General features: G+C 45.5%; 2 protein-coding genes across 5 annotated transcripts in view; one reads left to right on the plus strand and one right to left on the minus strand.

The window, feature by feature from the left end:
• The window catches only part of LOC308374634 (cysteine-rich motor neuron 1 protein), a 47,122-nt gene extending 38,772 nt beyond the window's left edge, over window positions 1–8,350 (plus strand). Inside the window, exons 10-15 of the mRNA XM_080850506.1 lie at window positions 778–1,020; window positions 2,381–2,596; window positions 3,747–3,968; window positions 5,927–6,067; window positions 6,599–6,777; window positions 7,633–8,350. Of these exons, the coding sequence (XP_080706632.1) occupies window positions 778–1,020; window positions 2,381–2,596; window positions 3,747–3,968; window positions 5,927–6,067; window positions 6,599–6,777; window positions 7,633–7,824 (1,193 nt within the window). The 3' untranslated portion in view covers window positions 7,825–8,350. The remainder of the gene's footprint in view (window positions 1–777; window positions 1,021–2,380; window positions 2,597–3,746; window positions 3,969–5,926; window positions 6,068–6,598; window positions 6,778–7,632) is intronic.
• A 3,520-nt stretch (window positions 8,351–11,870) lies between these two features.
• The window catches only part of eif2ak4 (eukaryotic translation initiation factor 2 alpha kinase 4), a 39,731-nt gene continuing 30,727 nt past the window's right edge, over window positions 11,871–20,874 (minus strand). The window contains exons 33-40 of one of the 4 annotated variants that reach the window (XM_080849574.1): window positions 20,342–20,451; window positions 19,900–19,958; window positions 18,643–18,749; window positions 17,742–17,810; window positions 16,164–16,208; window positions 15,130–15,245; window positions 12,231–12,324; window positions 11,871–12,123 (exon numbers count right to left, since the gene is read on the minus strand). In XM_080849574.1, coding sequence (XP_080705700.1) covers window positions 12,267–12,324; window positions 15,130–15,245; window positions 16,164–16,208; window positions 17,742–17,810; window positions 18,643–18,749; window positions 19,900–19,958; window positions 20,342–20,451 — 564 coding nt within the window. In that variant the 3' untranslated portion in view covers window positions 11,871–12,123; window positions 12,231–12,266. Of the gene's footprint in view, window positions 12,325–15,129; window positions 15,246–16,163; window positions 16,209–17,741; window positions 17,811–18,642; window positions 18,750–19,899; window positions 19,959–20,341; window positions 20,452–20,517; window positions 20,549–20,874 lie in introns of those variants that run through there. The other 3 variants (XM_080849575.1, XM_080849573.1, XM_080849576.1) reach the window with 3 other exon arrangements.

A 20,874-nucleotide genomic window follows, 5' to 3' on the forward strand; every position in this document is an offset into this window, starting at 1 on the left:
ACACACACACACACACGCACACACCAAAGGCCCGACGCAAACGTACAGGCTTCTATTCTAAAACGATCAGCGTTATTTTGAAACGTTGGGTCAGTTACTTGGCCAACTGCTGAAATATTTAAGATGGATGTTTTTTTTTTTTAAATGTCTTATATAAATATACAAAAGTGTGTTGTGGGAAAATGAGACATAAACATCTACCCCGGCAGGGGAATCTAGTACAGTGCATTTCATTGACGCAACCTTTTCATAGTAGGTGTCCAACCAGTCACATTGAGTTTAACACAGTCTGTGGTCCTGTTAAAGGCACCAAAGGGTTCATATACATTAGGACCAATCTCCCCAGCAGAGAAATATAGGCCTGGTTTTTGGCCCCGCTGCCAGAAATAAGAAGGAAATCATTTAATGTTTCCTCAGTTGTGGCGTAGTTATAAATTGCTGTGGAAATAAGGTGACTTTAAGAGGAAGACCATATATTTGTGCTGAGTGGGTTTGGAAAACAGTAGAAGTTGGCGAGGACAACACCCTTTGTCAGCCCAGAAATGCAATCTGTAGCGAGAGAAATAATTGCGTTTGTAGTGTATGCAGTGTATATTTTAATGGCCTTGTTTTGAAGAAGGACCCTCACTGAGATTTACTGCTAAATCCTTTGGCTGGAAGAAGAAGAAGAAAAAGAAGGGGGAAAAAAACGATGTTTACTGTGTTGTGCATGTGGGGGGCAATTCCTTTTCCATTGCCCCACTGTAAGTAGTGTATTTTATTCTCCAACTTCCTCAGAGAGCTCCCGTGTACCCACTACCTCCACTACCACCACGACCTCCACCTACGAGCCACTGCCCCTACCCAGCTACTGTCTCACGGCAAACGGGCGCCGCTACGAGGAGGGCGAGAGCTGGCACGACGGATGTCGCGACTGCTACTGCCACGCTGGCCGGGAGATGTGTGTCCTCATCTCCTGCCCCGCCCCCACCTGTTCCAGTCCCGTTGTCCGGCCGAACCAGTGCTGTCCCAGCTGTGAAGGTGCAATACCACAGCCGGTCTCTCAGAAAAGACCAGATGTTCTCTACACGTTGCCAAACACTATTCATTCTGTAATAGTATACTTGAACACTTTACTTGAACCCTCGGTCATATGTCTGACGTAATCATGACATAAACATGCTTTGTCAGATAAAATATCTTCGCATTAGTAATCATGACCTTCAGTGTCCAGTGAACAATATTATGTAACCTCTAGTTGTAAGTCTCATAAGCTAAGCATTTTAGAGTCGTCATTTCACATTCTGTTAGCTGTAAGAGCAAACATTTTCACAGACAAAAAAAACATTACATAGTTATGTTACTGGGCACTTACTGCCATGCCAACTTAAAGATTTAATAACATATTATGTTTATGTGGCCTTATGAGGGTTCATGTAAAGTGTTACCAATCTAACATTCAGCTTAAGGGACACTCTAATTAGTAAACAGTATTACACCTTTGAGTACCTAAGTAACACTTCTTAGTGCCTAAGAAAATCTGTAAAGATGAGTACAGTGCCTAGTTCTGAGAATACTTGAACATCACACTCTGATCACACTCTGATCAATGACATCACCCAGCTGGTTTGTGTGAGACTTCACAGCTTGAGCGTAAAACACCGTTATAGATCTGGTTAGTTCAGAGGTCTGAAGAATGCTTAGTTTTATGAGAGGAAAAACATACTGTATCATGCAGAATACACACGCTGTCCACACACACACAAACACACACACACACACACACACACACACACACACACACACACACACACACACAGTTTGGAAAAGTCTGGTCGGGTTTGATAGGTGGGCTGGTGAGCTGTAAAAACGTACTAAAGGACAAAGGAATGTCTACAACATCGGGACACACCAGGAGGCAAACAACTAACTCCTTACACACACACACACACACAATGCAGTATGCTGTATGGGTGACAGTAAGAACAGACAGACAGACAGATAGACAGACAGACAGACAGACAGACTCCACCTCTCTCTGTCCCCCTTATACATTTATATCTCTTGGCAAACTCTGATAATGTATAGTCTATACAGAACTCAATCCACTATTATACCCTGTACAACAGTGAGCATCAAGGCATGTGTAGTCGATATAGATATGGATCCACAGGTTATGTCTGGAAATGTTTTCATGTTGAAGACTAGTTGAATGCACATAAGCTAGTTTGGAGCACTGGTAACGTAAAGTGTCTCTGATGTTGAAGACTAGTTGAATGCACATTAACTAGTTTGGAGCACTGGTAACGATAGCGCCTCTGATATTGAAGACTAGTTGCACACTTCACATTAGCTAGTTTGGAGCACTGGTAACGTAAAGTGTCTCTGGCTCTGCCCCCAGATGAGTCAGGCAGTGGGCAGGTGGAGGGCATGGACATGGTGGTGTGCCGCGCTCCTGGAGGGGAACTCTATGTGGAGGGGGAAACGTGGAATCTGGACGAGTGTACGCGCTGCACCTGCAGGAAGGGCCGGGTGCTGTGCGACACCGAAGTCTGTCCCCCGGCATTGTGCCAGTCACCCACCAGGAACAAGGACACCTGCTGCCACGTCTGCCCAGGTCAGCAAAACACACACACACAAGCCAGACACACACCAGACACACTAATCTTACTATATTGCTTTTCATTATTTTATTTTCCAGTCCACTTACTAGCTATTTCCTCTCAAATTATGGCAAATTCATATTGGCAGTGTCAGGAGTAATTTTTTCCTTAAGACCAAAAAGTGCTGAAACTGACTGCATGTAGAAAACCTGCTGGACATGCCTGGAAGGTGGCTGCGTGATGGTTTGGGCCCTAAGCAGCATAGAGAGGGGGGGGGCCTGTTTTTATTAGCATGTGTTTCTGAGGGGAATCGACCCTGGGTGCACGTCTAAACCTCCACGGGCCACTTTTATTTCTGACCCAGACCAATAAAGAGACCGGCCCAAACCGGCTGGCAGGCTTTAACATGGGTGCCCTCAGGCAAGAAAACACATGTGGACAAAGTCCCTGACTTTTCATGCATATCTCCCAGCCGAACCCACAACCCGACAGCCCATAACCCCCCAATCTTCAAGGGACAGATGGGTCCTTGCCACCCCCCAACCCTCTTCTTCCAACCCCTCGGACCCAATTCCACCCCTCCACTCCATTCCAAATCAGAAATGCATGACTGTCTGCGAGAGCCTCCTGTGTCGCTCTCCTCTGAGACGCGGGCTCTTATCATCTGGCCTCATCTCTGCCCTGCAGAAAGTACAGACTGTCAACAGGCGGCAGCCCCTTTGAAATATGCCCCGGCTCTGGCTGGGAGGAATGTGGGAATAACATGCGTTTGAAACGGCAGCGCTCTGTCGTCTGTGTGTACAGTACAGGCATTTAACTGTATGGCAGGCGCAGCCCCAAACACTGAGGCTGTTGGTTCAGAGCAGGAACGAGATGGGGTTGGGGGTGGGGTGATGTCTGGAGAGTGTGTATGTGTGTGTGTGTGTATTGGGGGGGGGTGTACAGTGGGCCCCAGGGGTCATCAGTTTATGTTCAAGTGTCTAATTTTAAACCACCTTTATCTCCAAATGTATCCTGCCTTCTAATAAGTACAGTGGATTAGGATGTTATACAGCTCCAGATTGTGGGGAAGCCAGGTCAAAATGTAAAACCTGTTTCTCTTCTCCTTTCCTCCTCGACTCCCTCTTTCCCCTACTGCATCCCCTTTTGACCCCTCCAACACAGAGGACAAACTCAAGCCCCTCCTCCCAGTCAACGGCAGCCAACAGGATTACTGCATCTCCAGCGACGGCGACGTGCTATTGGCCGGCGACTCCTGGAAGGCCAACGCGTGCACCAGCTGCACCTGCAGGAACGGCAGCATCCAGTGCTTCTCCCAGCGCTGTCCGCCTGCCAACTGCCGCGTGCCCGTCCTCCGCAAGGGCCAGTGTTGTCCACACTGCCTGGGTGAGTGCCAATGCATTGCTCGAACCCAGTGTTTAGAAACTATGTATTTGGGGGAGGGATAATAATAATCACACTCTCAATAGTGTAACTCCTTACTTACTTCAGTAGAGTGACGTAAAGTGTAAGGGAAAATAATCACACTCTCAAAAGTGTAACTCCTAAGTTGATTCGAAAGACACGTGTCAAACAGACGGCCACGTTTTGGCCTCGTCCAGCATTTATACCAGAGCCTACTTTACCCACCTCCCTTTGTTACTGCTACCTGTGCTGCCAGCATAGCCACACGTTTCCACTCAGGTGCCAGGGGTGTTCACGCACATGCAGGCATGATGAAATCATGTCTGTCCAGGTGGCAGCAGGGCCTGCTTTTGCTGTTTAGGGCAATTAGATTTATTTTTCCCAGGTGCCAACCCCCACCACACCACACCACACCACACCAAAGAAACACATCTGTCCACACCCTTGCCTAAGAGCCTTATGGGCACATGGGCTTACGAGGACATTAAGGATCCTTGAACTGTTCCTGCAGAGGCCTATATTGTTGATATTGAGAGGAAAGGCCACTTTGAAAGTCTTAAGAACTGTCATACTCGCTTGGCCGCCATCAAAGGACTTTGTATAGAAAGCCTTTCTTCTCTGGGTTCTTATCCTCTCTTTAAGATTAAATCAGATTAAATCACAAGCACCATCTCCACTCTCTCAAGCTGTGTGTGTTGAATCAACCTAAAACACGTGATCTACCCCTACCTCTTCTGTGGGCTTTAGCTGTTTTGCTGGACAGGGATGCAGCGAACAGGACCACTGCAGCTGTGCAAAGGTGTGGCTTATGCATTCTGAAGGCCTCCTACTCTTTACTAACACACCCTCGCAGAAGGAGTACGGAGTTTAAATAAATGATGACTTGTCAGGTCAGAAACCAAACAAAGACATGCAGGTGCAGGTGTGTGTGTGTGTGTGTGTGTGTGTGCTCAGGGGATACCAGTCTTCATGGCACTAGGTGGTCAAAACACACACTCTTCCTCGCTCACAGCAACTTTCCACATGCCACAGGGCTCTTGATGCAAGGAAGGCATTTCTCTGCTCCCCCAGCATTCCAACATGTTTCCTCGATCATGCTTTCTGGCCCGGCCAATCTGACTATATCTCTCTGTCTCAAGCCTCTTCAATCTCTCCCTCTACTATTATACTCCTAATAGCTGTTGGTAATAGAGTCAGCATTGGTCAAAGTTGCCAGAATGAAAACTACAATCAGTTATGGATGCTTGCCAATGACAGGAGTCATTGATTCTGGGAAATGTGTTTTTTAAGCATTGCTAAGTAATGTTGCCCACTAGTGTTGCCAAGTGCACCATCAGTCATAATCTTTCATCAGACTCTACACTCTGTTCTGTCTCTCTCCGTTATTTCTGCTACTGTTGCTTCTTTCAATTCATCAATTTCCTTCCCTCAGCTGTCCCTCTACTCATCTTTCTTTCTCCCACTAACCAACTACTTTTAGCTCTCTTTACATCCTCCTATCCCTTTACTTCTCTTCTCTCTTTTCTCTCTCTCTCTCTTTCCCTTCCCATTCTGGAGGGGGTACAGGAAGGCAAGCCCCTCCGTGGTCTTTTCCTGTGAGGGGAACCCAGCACAGTCCTGCATTGTTTCGCTGTGATTTGTGGTCGTTTCATCTTCATTTTGTTTTGGCACTGGAGCTTATTGCTAAACAACCTTTTTTCCACTTTCTACCTAACACTCTCACAATAGAAAGCACCGGAAGCACGCTATCAACATTAGATAGCGCTGATTAATAGCGCTCTGTTGGAATTGATGTCTCGTGCGTGAACACACACACACACACACACACACACACACACACACACACACACACACACACACACACACACACACACACACACACACACACACACACACACACACACAATCTGATGTGTTTTTCCATGTTGTTGTTTTTATAGAGGCTACAACCACCTCAGTGCCAATGCTTCTCTCAACCACGACAACCAAGCCTCAGACCACCACCACCACCACCTCCACCACCCAAAGCAGCGTGGCATGGATCACCACGGCAACAGTGCCTCCCATTATTACATCAACAGGTAGAACAAATAGCCAAGCCCTGGACTAAATCTCTCATATTTTATTTGACTTGATTTGAATGAACTGCCACTTTAATAGAGGTCAATCGATTCAATTTGGGCTCTCTCTCTCTCTTTCTCTGACGTCTATTGTGAGAATAGTGAAATGGGTGGAAGAAACGTTGACAGTTTGACAAATGAGCTAACTCGATAGTTCCACTTGGTGAATGAGACGGTGAAGCTGTGCTAGCGGTGATAAATGGCGGGCCACAATGAGATTAAGATAAAGCCATAACAATCCGGAGACACAGCACATTAATTTGGAAACAATATCCACGCAGCCAGCCAAGGAAAACAGTCAGCGAGCTAGAGGAGACCGACAAGCATGTTTTCGTTTAAATTGATTAGAGTAGAATAATGTAATGGAAATATTGGCATGCAGTAAGACACGTGCTTGTACATCTGTGTCTGTGTGTGTGTGTGTAGTCAGTGAGTGAGAGATGTGACCCTGAGACTGAATATGTGCGTTTCTCCCCTTCATTGTTTCCATAGACGGTAAGGGCTTGAGTGAAGGATCCCCGACTCAGACGGAGATGGCCCTGATCTACCAATCAGCGGCGTGGATCTTGGCTGGCCTCCTCTTCGCCATTGTCATCTTCCTGGTCGTGGCTCTCCTCGTCAACAAGAAGAAGAAGTGGGTGCAGATGTCCTGCTACAGCGCGCCTAAAAAGGTCAAGCAGCTTTTTTTTTTTATATATATATATATTTGGAAGAATTTCCATTTTCTTTTTCACACTGCGCCCAGAAGCACAACACAAGCACAATGACTTCCCTGCAGGGTTGCTCCAAAAGCCCTGCTGAAATAACAAGATTACAAACAGCATCTATGTTTCACACACTACTTCAGAGCCAGATCACAGACCTGCCCGATGGCTTTCCAGGAGTTCCATTGACAACAGCTTCAATTTATTGTGAATGCGTTGCCAATGCGGTATTTCCAGCAGAGTATTTTTCATAAGCTTAGCTGTTGTGACCATCCAAAGGACTTTAGTTGGACCACTTTAAGCCCAGCCTGTCATTATGCCAGTGCCCTAGACTTTTACCTTTCACAGCTATAGTCAATTACATTTTGTGCGTCACTGATAGAAAAGCTGTCTTATTTGATTCTGTGGGTGGGATGTCAACGTGCCCCTTGGCTTCTATGCAATGCCAGAATATATGTCCTGGGTGCCGTTAAGAGAGGATTAATGTGCTTTTCTGCCACTTAATCCTGAAAGGATACTTTGAAAGAGCTGTGAAAAGAAATGTGTTGAGGCTTTTTCATAAAACAAGATATTTTCACAAGGCCCGTAAGAAAAAGAAAATGGCAGCTGAGAAAAAAATGCCATTAATCTCACGTTTCATGAGATCCCTTGAACAGGGCAAGACAGACGGACAACCAAGCACAGAGAGGGAGAGACAGACAGAACAAGAGTCTTGACTAAACCCAACACAGGTCCATTGATTTCATAGAGGGGGAAAAAAGCATACAGAGCCGTTTACTGAATTAATATATTTGGACCCTGTCCCGTTTTCTCTCCCCCCAGACAGTGATTCTGAAAAAGCATGTGAACAAGAATTCAGTGGTCTACATGGAACCGTCCAAGGAGAACAAGTTCCAGAATGTGAAGAACGACTGCGGCATCAACTTCTCCTCGGACATGGGATCTCCGTGTCGGGACAGGATGAGCATTCCTCGAGCCAAACTCTGCAACGGACACGGGAAGGTTCAGCGCTAGAGTGAAGACAAAGCAAACACATAAACATCATACACACACACACACACACACACACTCTTCATGCATACACAATCACAGTGTACAGCAACTCTTCACTGAACAATGTGCTCTCACTCTGTCAAACAACACAGACAAACACACACACAAACACACACACACACACACACACACACACACACACACAAAGGTCTACAGAGGTCTCTCAACAAGAAACACTTGCAGTTCCCTGGTTGGATTCTTACCTCTTCACTGGAGGCAAGGAACTCCAGTTATGCGATGAAAGATGAGACAATTTCGCCATGTGCAATGATGCCTATGACCACCGTATGACCTTTAACCCCGTTTGGAGCTTTAACTTGGGCCACTGATATCAGCAACACATGGCGGAGCAGTGCTCACCAACACATGGATGGAACATTTCTATATCAGAGAGGCACAAGGAGTGTGTGACTGCACACTGTTGCCTTCGAGAGACGGACGATTTGTGGGTCAATACAAAAAAAGATGATGAAAAGATTTCTAAAAGAAAAAGCTTTAGGGTGGGGGGGGGGGGGTGGATTCTGTCAGGGCCTGGAGATCTGCTGGGGCTTGTGCCAAGCTACACTCAATCAACCCAACCAGCATTAGCATCTGACTCCAGGCTGTGCAACCTGCTGGAATGGAACATCCCACAGCTAACTGGCTAACACTGTTAGCAACTTAGCGGGCTGAAGGGCTGATAATGGACGGGGAAATTCCTCAAGGTTCAACAGCAGAAGACCCTGAAAAGCCCTCAAGGATGGATTCCTTAAATAACTTCACTACTTATGGAGGAGTGGTGTCCACCTTACCATTTTATATACATATATCTCCACTTGTATTACTCAAACATATTATTCTTAGTCACGTTTATGCCTTTGTGGTTATATAAAAACAATTGAAACTCTAGACTTAAATCTTAAACATCTCCATGAGGGGAAATGTGTAAGAGAGGTAATGTGCCTCATTTGAAAACCAAAGCCTGGCTTCTTTGGGAGGGGGGTTGGGTAGGGATAATGTGTTTAGTGCGAGAGAAGGAACGTTATGGTACCAGATAGCAACTAAATATGGTTCCCCTGGTCAGGGCCTGATGAGGGCCGGATCGGTCTCATGGTTCCCTGCTCTCTAAGAGCGAATGTACCGCTCTGCATCTTAGCACAGATCTAGCCTATTTGCCCGGTTGTTGAATAACCGGAAGGGACGTTACTTGAGTGCATTTCAAGGCAACTTGGTGAAAACAAACAGCTGTCAAAAACAGTGTTTGACATTTCCTTGTAGCAGTTCTAACCTAAATATTTAAATACAAAAAAAAGAAACATTGCACAAACGACAGCTTCACAATCTATTGCCCGGTTTTTAACAGATATTTGTTTTCACCAAGTTGTCAAGCCACCCCAGATATTACGTCACATCAACCAGACAAATTGTGCCTCATTAATCACACTATTCAGGGTTACAGTTTTCAGTAACTCTTTTCTTGAACCCTAAGACTAACATAACTATGTCATAGGTATGCCATTGCAGGTGCCATATATTGTGACAAGCTCTTTACAAATTATATCAGTTGATATGCCCGTCATGTTATACTTATCCAAATTTTGTATCTTTTTATGACTTACAAGCATGTAATATAAACTGTTAAGGCTTACAACATGAAAGCACTCATGATGATTACCGATTATAATGACATGACTGTTATATCACCAAACTTTCACTTTCCACAATAATGGCAAAATAAATGTGGCATCTGCCATTGGCACCGCAATTAAATAGTTATGTCAGTCTTATGATAGATGATTCACATAAGTTCCCAACTTGTGTGACCATGTACAGAGAATTTATCACAGACTTGGTGGTCAGCAATGTTGAGTCTTTCAAAGCTAGTTCTGATTAAGCATCATAATAATCTAAAAGTGCCACGTGAGACAGTGTTGTAATGTTAGTAGGAAGTGTTGGCTTGTCATTATTCTGTTTTCAATTCATGCTTCAACTAAGACCATACTGCCCTCTGTTTTCAAAGGGTGTCGATGAGAGGTTGCGAGAGAAGAGTCTCATATATATACCATGTATTACGCATCTGAACATATTCCAAAAATGTAACTCTTTTCTTAGGATCAGATGTCTCAAAGAAAAAGTGATATGATCCCGATGGCCATCTTTCATGGACAGAATGACAAACCACTTTAACAATCATACTGTTTCACAGCAGCCGGGCTTCGGTGAAGTCAGAGAAGCCAAAAGAAAGCCCCCTCCCCCTACCCCTGTCCCTCTCACTATTACACAACCACCTCTGTTAAGAACAGTAAAGTTCTGGAACTGATTTCCTGGTTACGTCTTCAGTGGTTCAGTACAATGTGTATAATGATGCCAAATTAAGGAGGGGGCTCGCATGATAGATATATGGAACATTCAGTCAGATAGAACTGAAAAAAATATGCTGAGATTGTGTGTGTTTGTGCGCGTGTGTGTGTGTGTGTTGGTGTGTGCGCGTGTGAGTGTGTGTCTCACACACAAACCCAGCATATTGTTTGTCTCAACTACTCTCGCTATAGTTGAGCTTGTCTGCGTTTTTCTGTGAAGAGGGAATCTGTATAACCTTCTGAAATTTGTACTTCCTACATGTAAAAAAAAAGATAGATAAACAAAGTAGATGAGAGGATATCTTATTTATTTTTTTCACATAGCTTTATTTATTAATACTAAACTATAGTTTGAATTAAAAGTTAAAGTGTTTTTCTTTTTTGTATTTGGCAAAGAATCCTGGTAGCCAAAGCTGCTGTACATTTTAGATGATGTAAACCATTTCCCCATCTTCCTCTGCTTTGATATTCCAGCTTATTTATTTTACTTTTCTGGGCAAAAACTGTAAATACGTATTTCTTAGATGTTGAACTGTAACATTTACACTTATTTTGGACAAATAAAGACGTGTGAACAAAAGCCCTTTTGTGGTTGCTTATTTAAAAGGCTTGTTCAGATGGCTTGATCCTGCGATGTTGTGCTTATAACTAACTTTTTTTATTTATTTCACTAATGCTGGACTTGCTCAATACTTGCGGGGTGCTTTTGGATGCACTGCCTTGTTTTGTTTTCCAAGAGTTTCACAGAAGACTTTGCACCCTCTTTTTTTCTTGGCTGTTTCATTCCAGGCCCCCTGCACAGTGTGACGAAAGACAATCTGTCTTTTCTCATTTGAGCTGCTTTCACCAGCTTCAGGTATTTAGTGCAACACACATACGCAGGACGTTTGTCACAACATGTCGGCATCAATCACTGCTGGTCAAACGTCCACAGGAATCCCAAAACGTTGAGCTGATGTACCCATGGAAACCGACATTCTTGGGAATGCAAAGTCGAGGGCTCTTCTTCGCCAATTTGTGGCATGCTCAAGACCAGAGGTCTTTTTCAGCCTCTTTCTCCCCGGCACTGTTCCCCAGCCCCAAACTGTACCAGGGGACCTCCCGATTCGGAATTACAACAATATTTAGTTGACGATTCGGTATGTATTGCATTTACATTACATATAAATACATTTCCAGCCTTTTTTCAACCCCCCCCCCTCCCTCCATTCCCCATCCCCCCTACATACAGACACGGGTCAAAAAGTGCTGAGCCACAGGCAGGAGAACTTAAAAGAGCCCTCGAGCCGCGCCGGACGTGCACAACCTCTCGGCCTCACGACTCTTGTCACGACATGCTTGTTCCGTTTGAAGGTTTTCACAGTCGTAAAGCCAGGAGCAAAGGGTTCACACACTTAAGAATTCCGAAAGCTTAAAACACAGCAGTTTTTTCCAGGCAATTATTAGCCAATTATACATGGTGGCCATTTCAAGGCTTGCACACAGTATATAAGTTCATGGGAAAATATCACTGACGTGGCCACATAAACAACTTCGAATGGAATGCACTGAAGAACAGTGGCCAACCTCAATGCCAAGCAACTGCTACCACTTGAGACACATTTGGTGTAGCTGTTTCAATAATGACGCACTGCAATAAGGGAAAATATGTCGTTTAATAAAGTTTTTTGACCACTTCATAATGATCTTTTGTCTGTATATAATACATTGTCAAGTACAGTATAGAGCCACATACAAGAACCACTCCAGTCATCGAGGCTGACCCGTTTACGTAAGGCAAGAGCACGGCAATGTAGTAACACCACCAGTGCCATTGAGTGCGTTGTTGTTAATAAATAACAGAAGCCTGTGCGATTCTATCCATCAGTGAAACCTTCATAACAACACCGTCGTCTCGTCCTTTGTCTTTGGCATTAGATCTCTTGGTAGGAGACAGATTGGATTCTAGTCAGTCCCTACACCAAAAATACACCCCCACAAAGAGCAGGAATAAAAGGTAAAGAAAAAAAGAAGTTGTGAAAATGAAACCTCAGTCCAGGGCAATGACTCCTTGGAGAAGCTGGCTCAGAGAAGGACCTTGTGGTAGTCTTCTCTGTAGCTGTACAGGACAACAACTGTGACTCTGCAAAGACATGTTGAAGGAGAGAGACAAGACGAAACAAAAGAAAAAGCTGTTAGAAGTTTTCTCCTCACCTCCCCTCTCACTCCTCCACACCTGCATTAAACCACAAGAGGTCCCATTCAATTTCACACCTCACTTCTCCCAGAAAGACTTTCCAAGAAAAAGCTCAATACCGAGAACTAAATGAAGTTAACATGGATCTAGTTCCCCATGTGTGAACTTGCTCTCACAAAGCGACCGAAGGAGAACCCTCAGAGACTTATCACTACACCTTTACATCTTTTTTTTTCTTCTTGGCCTCTGCAGACCAATCTAGACCACATGTGTTAACTTCATCAGAGACTCTCCAACACTGAGGTTCTCCAAGACTGATTTACAGGAGCTGAGGAGAAAGAGGAGAGGCGTCGCAGACTAAAAGGAGACTAGGTGGGCAAATTAAATAGGAGTTGGTTGGCAAGGCACCTGTTTCTAAGCCAACCAAAATAAACTGTAATCGTATGAAAACTCAATTCTAAAAAAATACCTCTTTAAATCACAATAAAACAATCCAAGCCAATCAATGAACATGTTTTTATCAAAAAATGTGCTGTGTTTTGCTTAAATGATCTTACTTTTCAAACTGTGCGTATGTATTAAGGTTTCTATGAGCTTTGTAGTGAATCTGAATAGATCTCTTCCAAGGCGTCTCTTCCAAAAGTCACGGCTCACTTGCATGGTAAATCTATCTCTCACTTAAGACATACCAAGTACATTAAACACAAAGACTGCCATTGTCAATCACTCAGCACCCTGCACTGGAATCAGTATGACTAAAGGCCAGTGAGAATGCCAGAGTGTACGCTCACATATGTAACACATGCAAGCCGCACGCATATCCTATTCAGGCTTATCTTGATGCCCGCTTTCCTGTTATTTTCCTCAGTCGGGGGTGTGTGGGGGTGGGGAGGGGGGTTTACTAGTGGTGCCCTTGGGCCTGTGCGGGGGGTAAATGAAAGGGTAGAAATGGCAGGAAGACTGATGGGGGCACCAAGGGGGTGTGTGAGTGTGTGTGAGAGAGAAAGTCAGTGTGTCTGTGTGTGAGAGAGAGCAAGTCAGTGTGTCTGTGTGTGTGAGAGAGAAAGTCAGTATGTGTGTGTGTGTGTGTGTGTTTGTGTGTGTGTCTGTGTGTGTGTTAAGCGTGTGCCTATAGAAGACGGAGTAAGGGAGAAGTGGGTGAGAAAGAAAGACGGAGGGAATGTTGAAGAGAAAAAGAATGAGGAGAGAAGGCCAGAGGGAGGTGACCAGAAAGACAGGTGAGCAAGGTGAACATGTAGTGTGTGTGTGTGTGTGTGTGTGTGTGTGTGTGTGTGTGTGTGTGTGAGAGAGAGAAAGAGACAGAAAGTGACAGGGTAAGAAAGAAAAAGAAAGGACAAAAAAAAGGGAGGTGGGATCCATGATAGATTGGTTCTAAAATGTCTAAGAAGGGAAAGCCCTGTTGAGTAAGAGGTATCTCTCAGCCTGCGCTGCACAGTCAGATGCTGCTAGAAGCACACAGCTTGCAGGTTGAGGTCCAATAGGCCTCCCTTCCCCACACCACTCCACCACCACCACCACCACAACCAGTCCGTCTGAATATCCCCATTGTTACCGCCCCCAAAATTGAAGCTAATTGAACCGTAAACACCAGCGCCCTGAGACTACATCAGACACTCATACACAAAGGAAATGAGAAACAACTGGTCTCGGTGAGGCCAAGAGGACAGGAGCCAGAATGAAGGCGAGGGTGGAGGTCGAGGGTGTGTGTCTGTGTTGGGGAGTGGGGGGGACTGAGTCTCTGCCATATCATTTTATAGCGTGTGATCTTATTGACTGAGAAGAAAAGACTTCGATGTCCTACCCTGGCTGCACAAACCATTAATTTATGTAAGCCCGGGCTATAAACTTGAACAGCCCATGCAGGATTTTCCTGGGGATTCAGAGGGAAAGTCTTGGCAACCAGGTCCATATCGGCTCCTACGCAGAGGCAAAGCCCTTGACGTTCTGCTGCCAGAGAGCATTATGGGTAAATGGGAGCTCTGTACCAGCATACCTCTGCACGGGTGGATGAAATGACACAGCTTAGGGCATAAGCCTTTTTATAAGAGTGTCGTGGTTATTCTGTTTGGTCAACAGGAGGTGGAATGGTGGGGATTTTGGAAGCGGTGGTTCTGTAAAGTGGTTTCAGCACCTGGTGAGCGGGTCGGGTTTTTCATAGAGTCTGCTGGCAGTAAAGCGCCAGGCTGGGAAGGGATGCCGGGCTTTGAAATGGCGTTTAATGCGTTTGGGCCCTTTGCTTTGGGTTTCATGATTTTTAATAAAAGTCAGAGTGGGGAGGACTGATGGAGAGAGGCCTTGGGGTCACCCAAGGGCAAGACACACAAGGGGCCCGCTACCACCACATGGCTGGGAATTACTTACAGGTACCTCACACACACATGCATACACACACACACACACACACATGCATTAATACACGGACACTCACATACATGAATTAACACACATACGCTTGCACGCACACAGGCACAAACACACACAAACATATACGCATGCGCACACACATACACATATGCATGCACACTAATACACAAGCCTATTTATTTCAAATGGATAAAGGAGTTTCAACTGGTTCAACACAATGCTCACACCACACAGCACAACACACACACAGCCATTCATCCAACAGAGACACACACACACCTCACCTACATGTTCCACACACACATACAGTAGGCCCACACACTGACTTGTACACAAAAAGGTCCCCAGCAGACAGAGGCCACTCACTTTTTCACCATTTTGAAGCGGTGGATGTCCTCACAGATGGTCTTCAGGTACCGCTGCTTGGGTTGCCTTGAGAGTAAGTGCTTCACGCTGTTGTTGAACTGCTCCTCACCGTCAAACTGGAGGCAGAAAGAAAAACAAATCAGACGCACCACAGCAATCCCAAAAGTTTACTCTCCAAACAAAGCCCAGATTGGCCCCGTTTGACCCGTGTGGGACCCCATAGTCTCAGACACCTCGACATCTGCAGCTGTTATACAGAGACGGTCCATGTAATGTTCCCTTTCACAAACTGTGTATTTGTGCCTGTCAGCTTCCCAGGGTTCGGCCGAGTTCAGCAGGTCTCAGGGACCTGCCTGAGTCAGTTGTGCAATTCGTCACTCTGACGCTTGGGTTTCCTGGGGCTAAGGGGACCTTAAGAATGTGTATAGTAGTTTGCTTTCAACCGTGGCAATGTTTTCTTTGACACCCTCTGCGGCGCGCACACACACACACACACTGCTCCATGTGTGTAATGTTGACGCAGGCTTGTATCAATAGCATTATTCATAGTGAGCTAGTTTATGGTGGCTTAGCAATGTGTAATTGCTGCATCTTTTCTTCTCTTGGTTTTATGGCGCATTGCTTATTAGCAGGGCAAGCAAAGGCCTTTCCTTTTGGTTTTGTTGGTTTTGAGTTTAGCAATCTGACCTTCTCCCTTCCCCTCTTCCTTCTCCACTGTGGTCACGCATCGTTCAAATTCTCGCCGTTCCTGGCAGGGTGGAGCATGAGGCAGGGAGGAGGGAGTGAACGAGGGGTTTCCCTCCTGATAAGAACAGGGCTGGTGGAACCTCCACTTCCTCTCCCTGTTCCTCGCAGACTGCGTGTGGTGCAGGAGACAGGATTGCACCCCCACCACCGCCACCCCCACCACCCCCATCAAACCATCATTGCCTTTGTCCTGTTGTTTTTCTCTGTTTTTCCGCTGCGGCCTGAGGAAGGTGTTTCTGTTTTATTTACTTTTGCAGGAGTACAGAACACAAAAGCTGTTTACTGACCTCCAGAGACAGGAAGTTGATGAGGGTTTCCTTCGCCAGGTCAACCTGAGGGAGAGAGACAGGCCAGTGCACAGGCCAGAGAGAGAGAGCGAGAGAGAGAGAGAGAGAGAGAGAGAGAGAGAAAAGAGCTTAGAGACAGACTTTATTTCAGTATTATTGCACTATAATTAAGTGCTTCCATTTATCTGTTTAAATGGTCCAGAGGGGGAGAAAAATAAGGAGGAGAAAGAGGAGCGAGCGAGAGAGCAAGAGGAATGCGAGGCAAGGTTCGCTCTTGCAGACACAATGGCTTCTTATCTCTCATCACTTCTCTCCCCTCTCCCCATACTGTACACGGACACGCTGTACACAGACTCCCTGTCCATGGATTTCCAGGGGAAGTGTCCGGCCACCACACCGCCACCCTCCCGCCACAGTGGCAACCCTAGACAAAGGCCTGGCCCAGTGCCACGAAGGTGGCCCACGTCTGACCTTCCATGATCCTGCTAAAGGAAGGCTCCCCTTTAATTCACCGCCCAAACCAACACTCAACTACATTGAGCATCTCCATTGCGCGATCGGATTGCATTACTGTTTGGATTCAAGATTTTTAGCACTGATGCAGTTATGGCGTGTTGGCCCCTGAACAACGTAAGGTGAGGCAGCAACCGACTGCGACTCTATAAAAGAGAGAAGTGTGCGTCTGCTCTGCGTCTTTCAGAACGGAGTAACAGAGTGAGTAGCGAGGGATGAAGTGTTGGCCAACGGAGAGCCATTGTGCTCAGTGGTAATTAAACTCCCTCGTAAATCAGGGATTAGTTTTCTTACTGGGGGAGCTAAAACACTAAATGCTTCTTTTCTTCATTTTAGCTTGACAGCTGTGTGCTGGAAATATTTCGAGAACACTCTTTTCTAACACCACACCCCCCCCCCCCCCACACACACACACACACAGTCAGACGCCCCCAAACAGCCACACACAACATCAACAACACACACACACACACACACACACACACACACAACAACAACATGTCATGAGAAAGGGTTGCCAATACATCTCTAAATGCATGTTCTGTACTCACACATGTCACAGGAGATGGTAGTCCCCATGTTACTCTACTGCATACTCTGTGAGCTGGGAAACAAACCAAGCTACCATCCCAGTAATGACAAATGCATTCAGAGTACACAAGAATCGGTCAAAACTGTGCCCTAAGATTTACTCTGCGAATGCCTCGAGTTAAATTCACTACGAAACCACAAATAAACTAAACATGCCAGTCATTTAGATCCCAGCGACACGGTCCATCTTGTTTATTATTCCTCAGCAACAGCGTTGGCCGCTTGTCACAGGAAAGCTGATTGGTCACAGGGGTCGAACTGGTCCCGTTGGGGGAGAACACATACTACAAAATGCCACGACTGAGTTCTACATCAAACGCAGCCGTTTTGTGGCACTCATTTCATGATTTCACAGTTCAGTAGATGAAATAATATACTGTGATGTCTGGGAGTATATAATTGTGTGTGTGTGTGTGTGTGTGTGTGTGTGTGTGTGGCTGTTTGGGGGTGGGTGAGTGGAGTCACATGACTTACCGCCAAAACTTCAATGTCATTGGTCCTGTTCTGCAAACTGCTACTAAGATTCTGCAATCTGGTTTGTATCTAAAGAGAAAAAAGAAACAAACAGAAAAAAGAGAGTGAGAGTGAGGGGGAGAGGGGGCTGAGGGGGAGAATAATTGTTCCCAAGATCCCCATGAAACTTCTGTGGAAAACAAAAGACACTTCTTCCTTGCATGCAACAGCATCCTCCACCAACCCCAGCCCCACCCTCCGGGAGCGCCGCTGCCAATGGGACCTGGCCCAGGGTGGTTCAGTTAGAGACAGCATGTTGGGACACACACGCACACACGGAGAAAAACACACACACACACACACACACACACACACACAGAAAAAAAAAAAAAAAAAAAACACACACACACTGCATGCTCCAGCATTACAACCCAGAGGACCGAGCCCAGAGCCAGCAGCCCAGAGGAACCTCATCACTGCCAATGTCAAAAAGGTTTAAACACACCACCACTGGGCCATGCAATAGAGTGGGGGTTTCGACTTGTTGTGCTGCTTTTTATTGCCTTGGTGTTTATCTATCAACCGAAGCAGATGTCTCTAACCGATAAACATAAGGGGATTCATTTGAATCAAGCTAATATGAAATTAATTCACTTTTAATTCACTACAAGAGAAGTCTATTCCAATGAACTTACATTTCATACACAACATGAATTCCCTTGATTTTCAAACTGGATTGAGTTAACTTGAGTTACATTTAAGGAACGCTCTGTCATTCTGGACACACATCTAGTAGAGACAGCTAGAGGGCACAGAGGAGGAATTTGCTTAATTAGATAAAGTGTGAATGAGATTATTCCCATTGGATATTAAAATGGTAGTGGACTGCATCTTTTTAACGGCTGACGTGTGCAGGACGGACCGTGGTCTCGTATCGTCTCCTGGTGCTGGCGGGCAGTTTCTCCGGGGGGATGAGGTTCACGTTCATGTTTCCTCCGGAGTTGCTTCCGTGTTGCTCCGACGACCCTGCTCCAGACACCACAAGCAAACACAACCCATTACAAGCCAGCATACCTGCACATCTAGTAGTGTCACACACACACACACACCCACACATGCGCAGACATGCACGAACACACACAACAGCATAACCATGTGGCTTTTGCTCACAGCAAGTACAGCAGTAGTGTACAAGAGATCGGTTGTTGCAATCCACTTCAAAGTGAGTTCTACTGCCTTGGCGCACACACACCCATTGGCAGCAATGCCAAAACCCTGAGCATGTGAACTATGCCATAATGACTCAAGTTGCTGACGTCAGAGGCGCTGCTCTTACTATGATTTATTAGAAACTAATTCACTGCACTGCCGTGTATCGATGGAGCTATTTCTCAGACCAGTCCTCGTTTGTCAAAGGTCAAAAGAGCACTAACAAATGCTGCCTTTTATGCCTCCCGATTGGTGACATAACACAAACTTTGTGTTACATTTGTGTGGGCCAGGGTGTAGATAGGTAGCGTGGGAAAGCATGGATTATCAGATTTAATGACTGGGATTTGGGGGAACCTGACTGTTTTTTCACCAGATTACCAGAGGTACATGTGGCTGCACATCAGGGTTGCAAAAATGATGTAATCTGGTGTAATCTGACTGCAAGGTTGTTGTTTTGTGTCTGGAGGAAGGGGTCATGTGAGGATACAATGTGTGTTTCCTGGGCATTGCAGAGCCAGGCTGCTATGGAAACTGTTATATCCATCCCACTACAAGATGGTACAGTAAAAAAATTATAATCTGCTGACTTGAGGAGAAAGTAAAAAAAAAAATGTTTCTTAGTCACTCTCATGCCAGCAGAACTCTGTTTTGGGTTTCTTCTTCTGTGAAAACCAAAAGCGTTGGGACTGCAGTGTCTCGTTCTAGACGGCAGCTCAGAGTTCTCCAGATAATAGTTAGTCGTTAGTATGAACACGCCACCTCTCACCACTCATGCAAAGCAAAAGTGTCTGCTGCAGCGTCAAACAAATGTTTTACTGGCGCCTACTGGCATGAGGTTGAGCTGAGTAAGGCAGAATCTTCATTTTTTTCCAGTGACCCAGCGCTTCAATGTCAGCATCAGTCCTCCATAAAAGCCCATATTAAGTCTAAAAGTCTTGAAACGGTTTCGGGTGGGTGTGTGCAGTACCTGAGCTAGTCTGCAGTGATCCCTTTGGGTTCTGGAGAGAGACACTGTCAGACACATCTCTGGGGGGAACAAGAGGAGAAGGGGAGAACAAATCATTCACAACATTCCACATGCACAAGGTTATTAAAGAGTTTTACACACACACACACACACACAAAAACACATACACACACACACACACACACAGGCATGCATGTGCACACACACCCACACACACACACAAACACATAAATGCACAAACACACCCACACACAGGCAAGCATGTGCGCGCACACACACACACACACACACACACACACACACACACACACACACACACACACACACACACACACACACACACACACACACACACACACACACACACACACACACACACACACACACACACACACACACACACACACACACACACACACACACACAAGAACACACAGAATACCTGTTTCTCTCCTCTGAGAGTTTGGTCCTGCATTTTTGTATGATATGATCCACCAGCTCGGACTCAAGAATCCTCTTCTCTGACTGACGGTCCTTCTCAAAGGACTTAACCTGAGGAGCAAGTTGAAAACCAGACACAGGTCTGTCCATAAAAGCCAACGACAAGTCCCTCCATGAAAACCCAGTCTTCTGAAGTCTATTTCAGGACCTATTCACAAAACCACCATCATTTTAACAGCAGGCCATCTTCTTAAGAGCTTTCTAAAAAGATCCTGACTGAGCTTTGTCTTTAACTTTTGGTATTTGGAGGCCCTAGTTGGCTCTTTGCCCAAAAATATGGCCTTGATTTACCAAATGTTTGTGGGTGAAAACTTGATCCACACACATAATCCTCAAGGCACCCTGGAAGACATTCATCTTGGACATATTTCAGGAGGAGATATCAAGTTTGTACCTGTTTTTAGTAACTCAGGGAGACTATGTAACTAAAACCCTAAAGGAAAATGAACAGCATCAGACCAACTTTTCTGCCAT

This window comes from Sprattus sprattus, assembly GCF_963457725.1.
Source record: "Sprattus sprattus genome assembly, chromosome: 13".
NCBI lineage: Eukaryota > Metazoa > Chordata > Actinopteri > Clupeiformes > Clupeidae > Sprattus > Sprattus sprattus.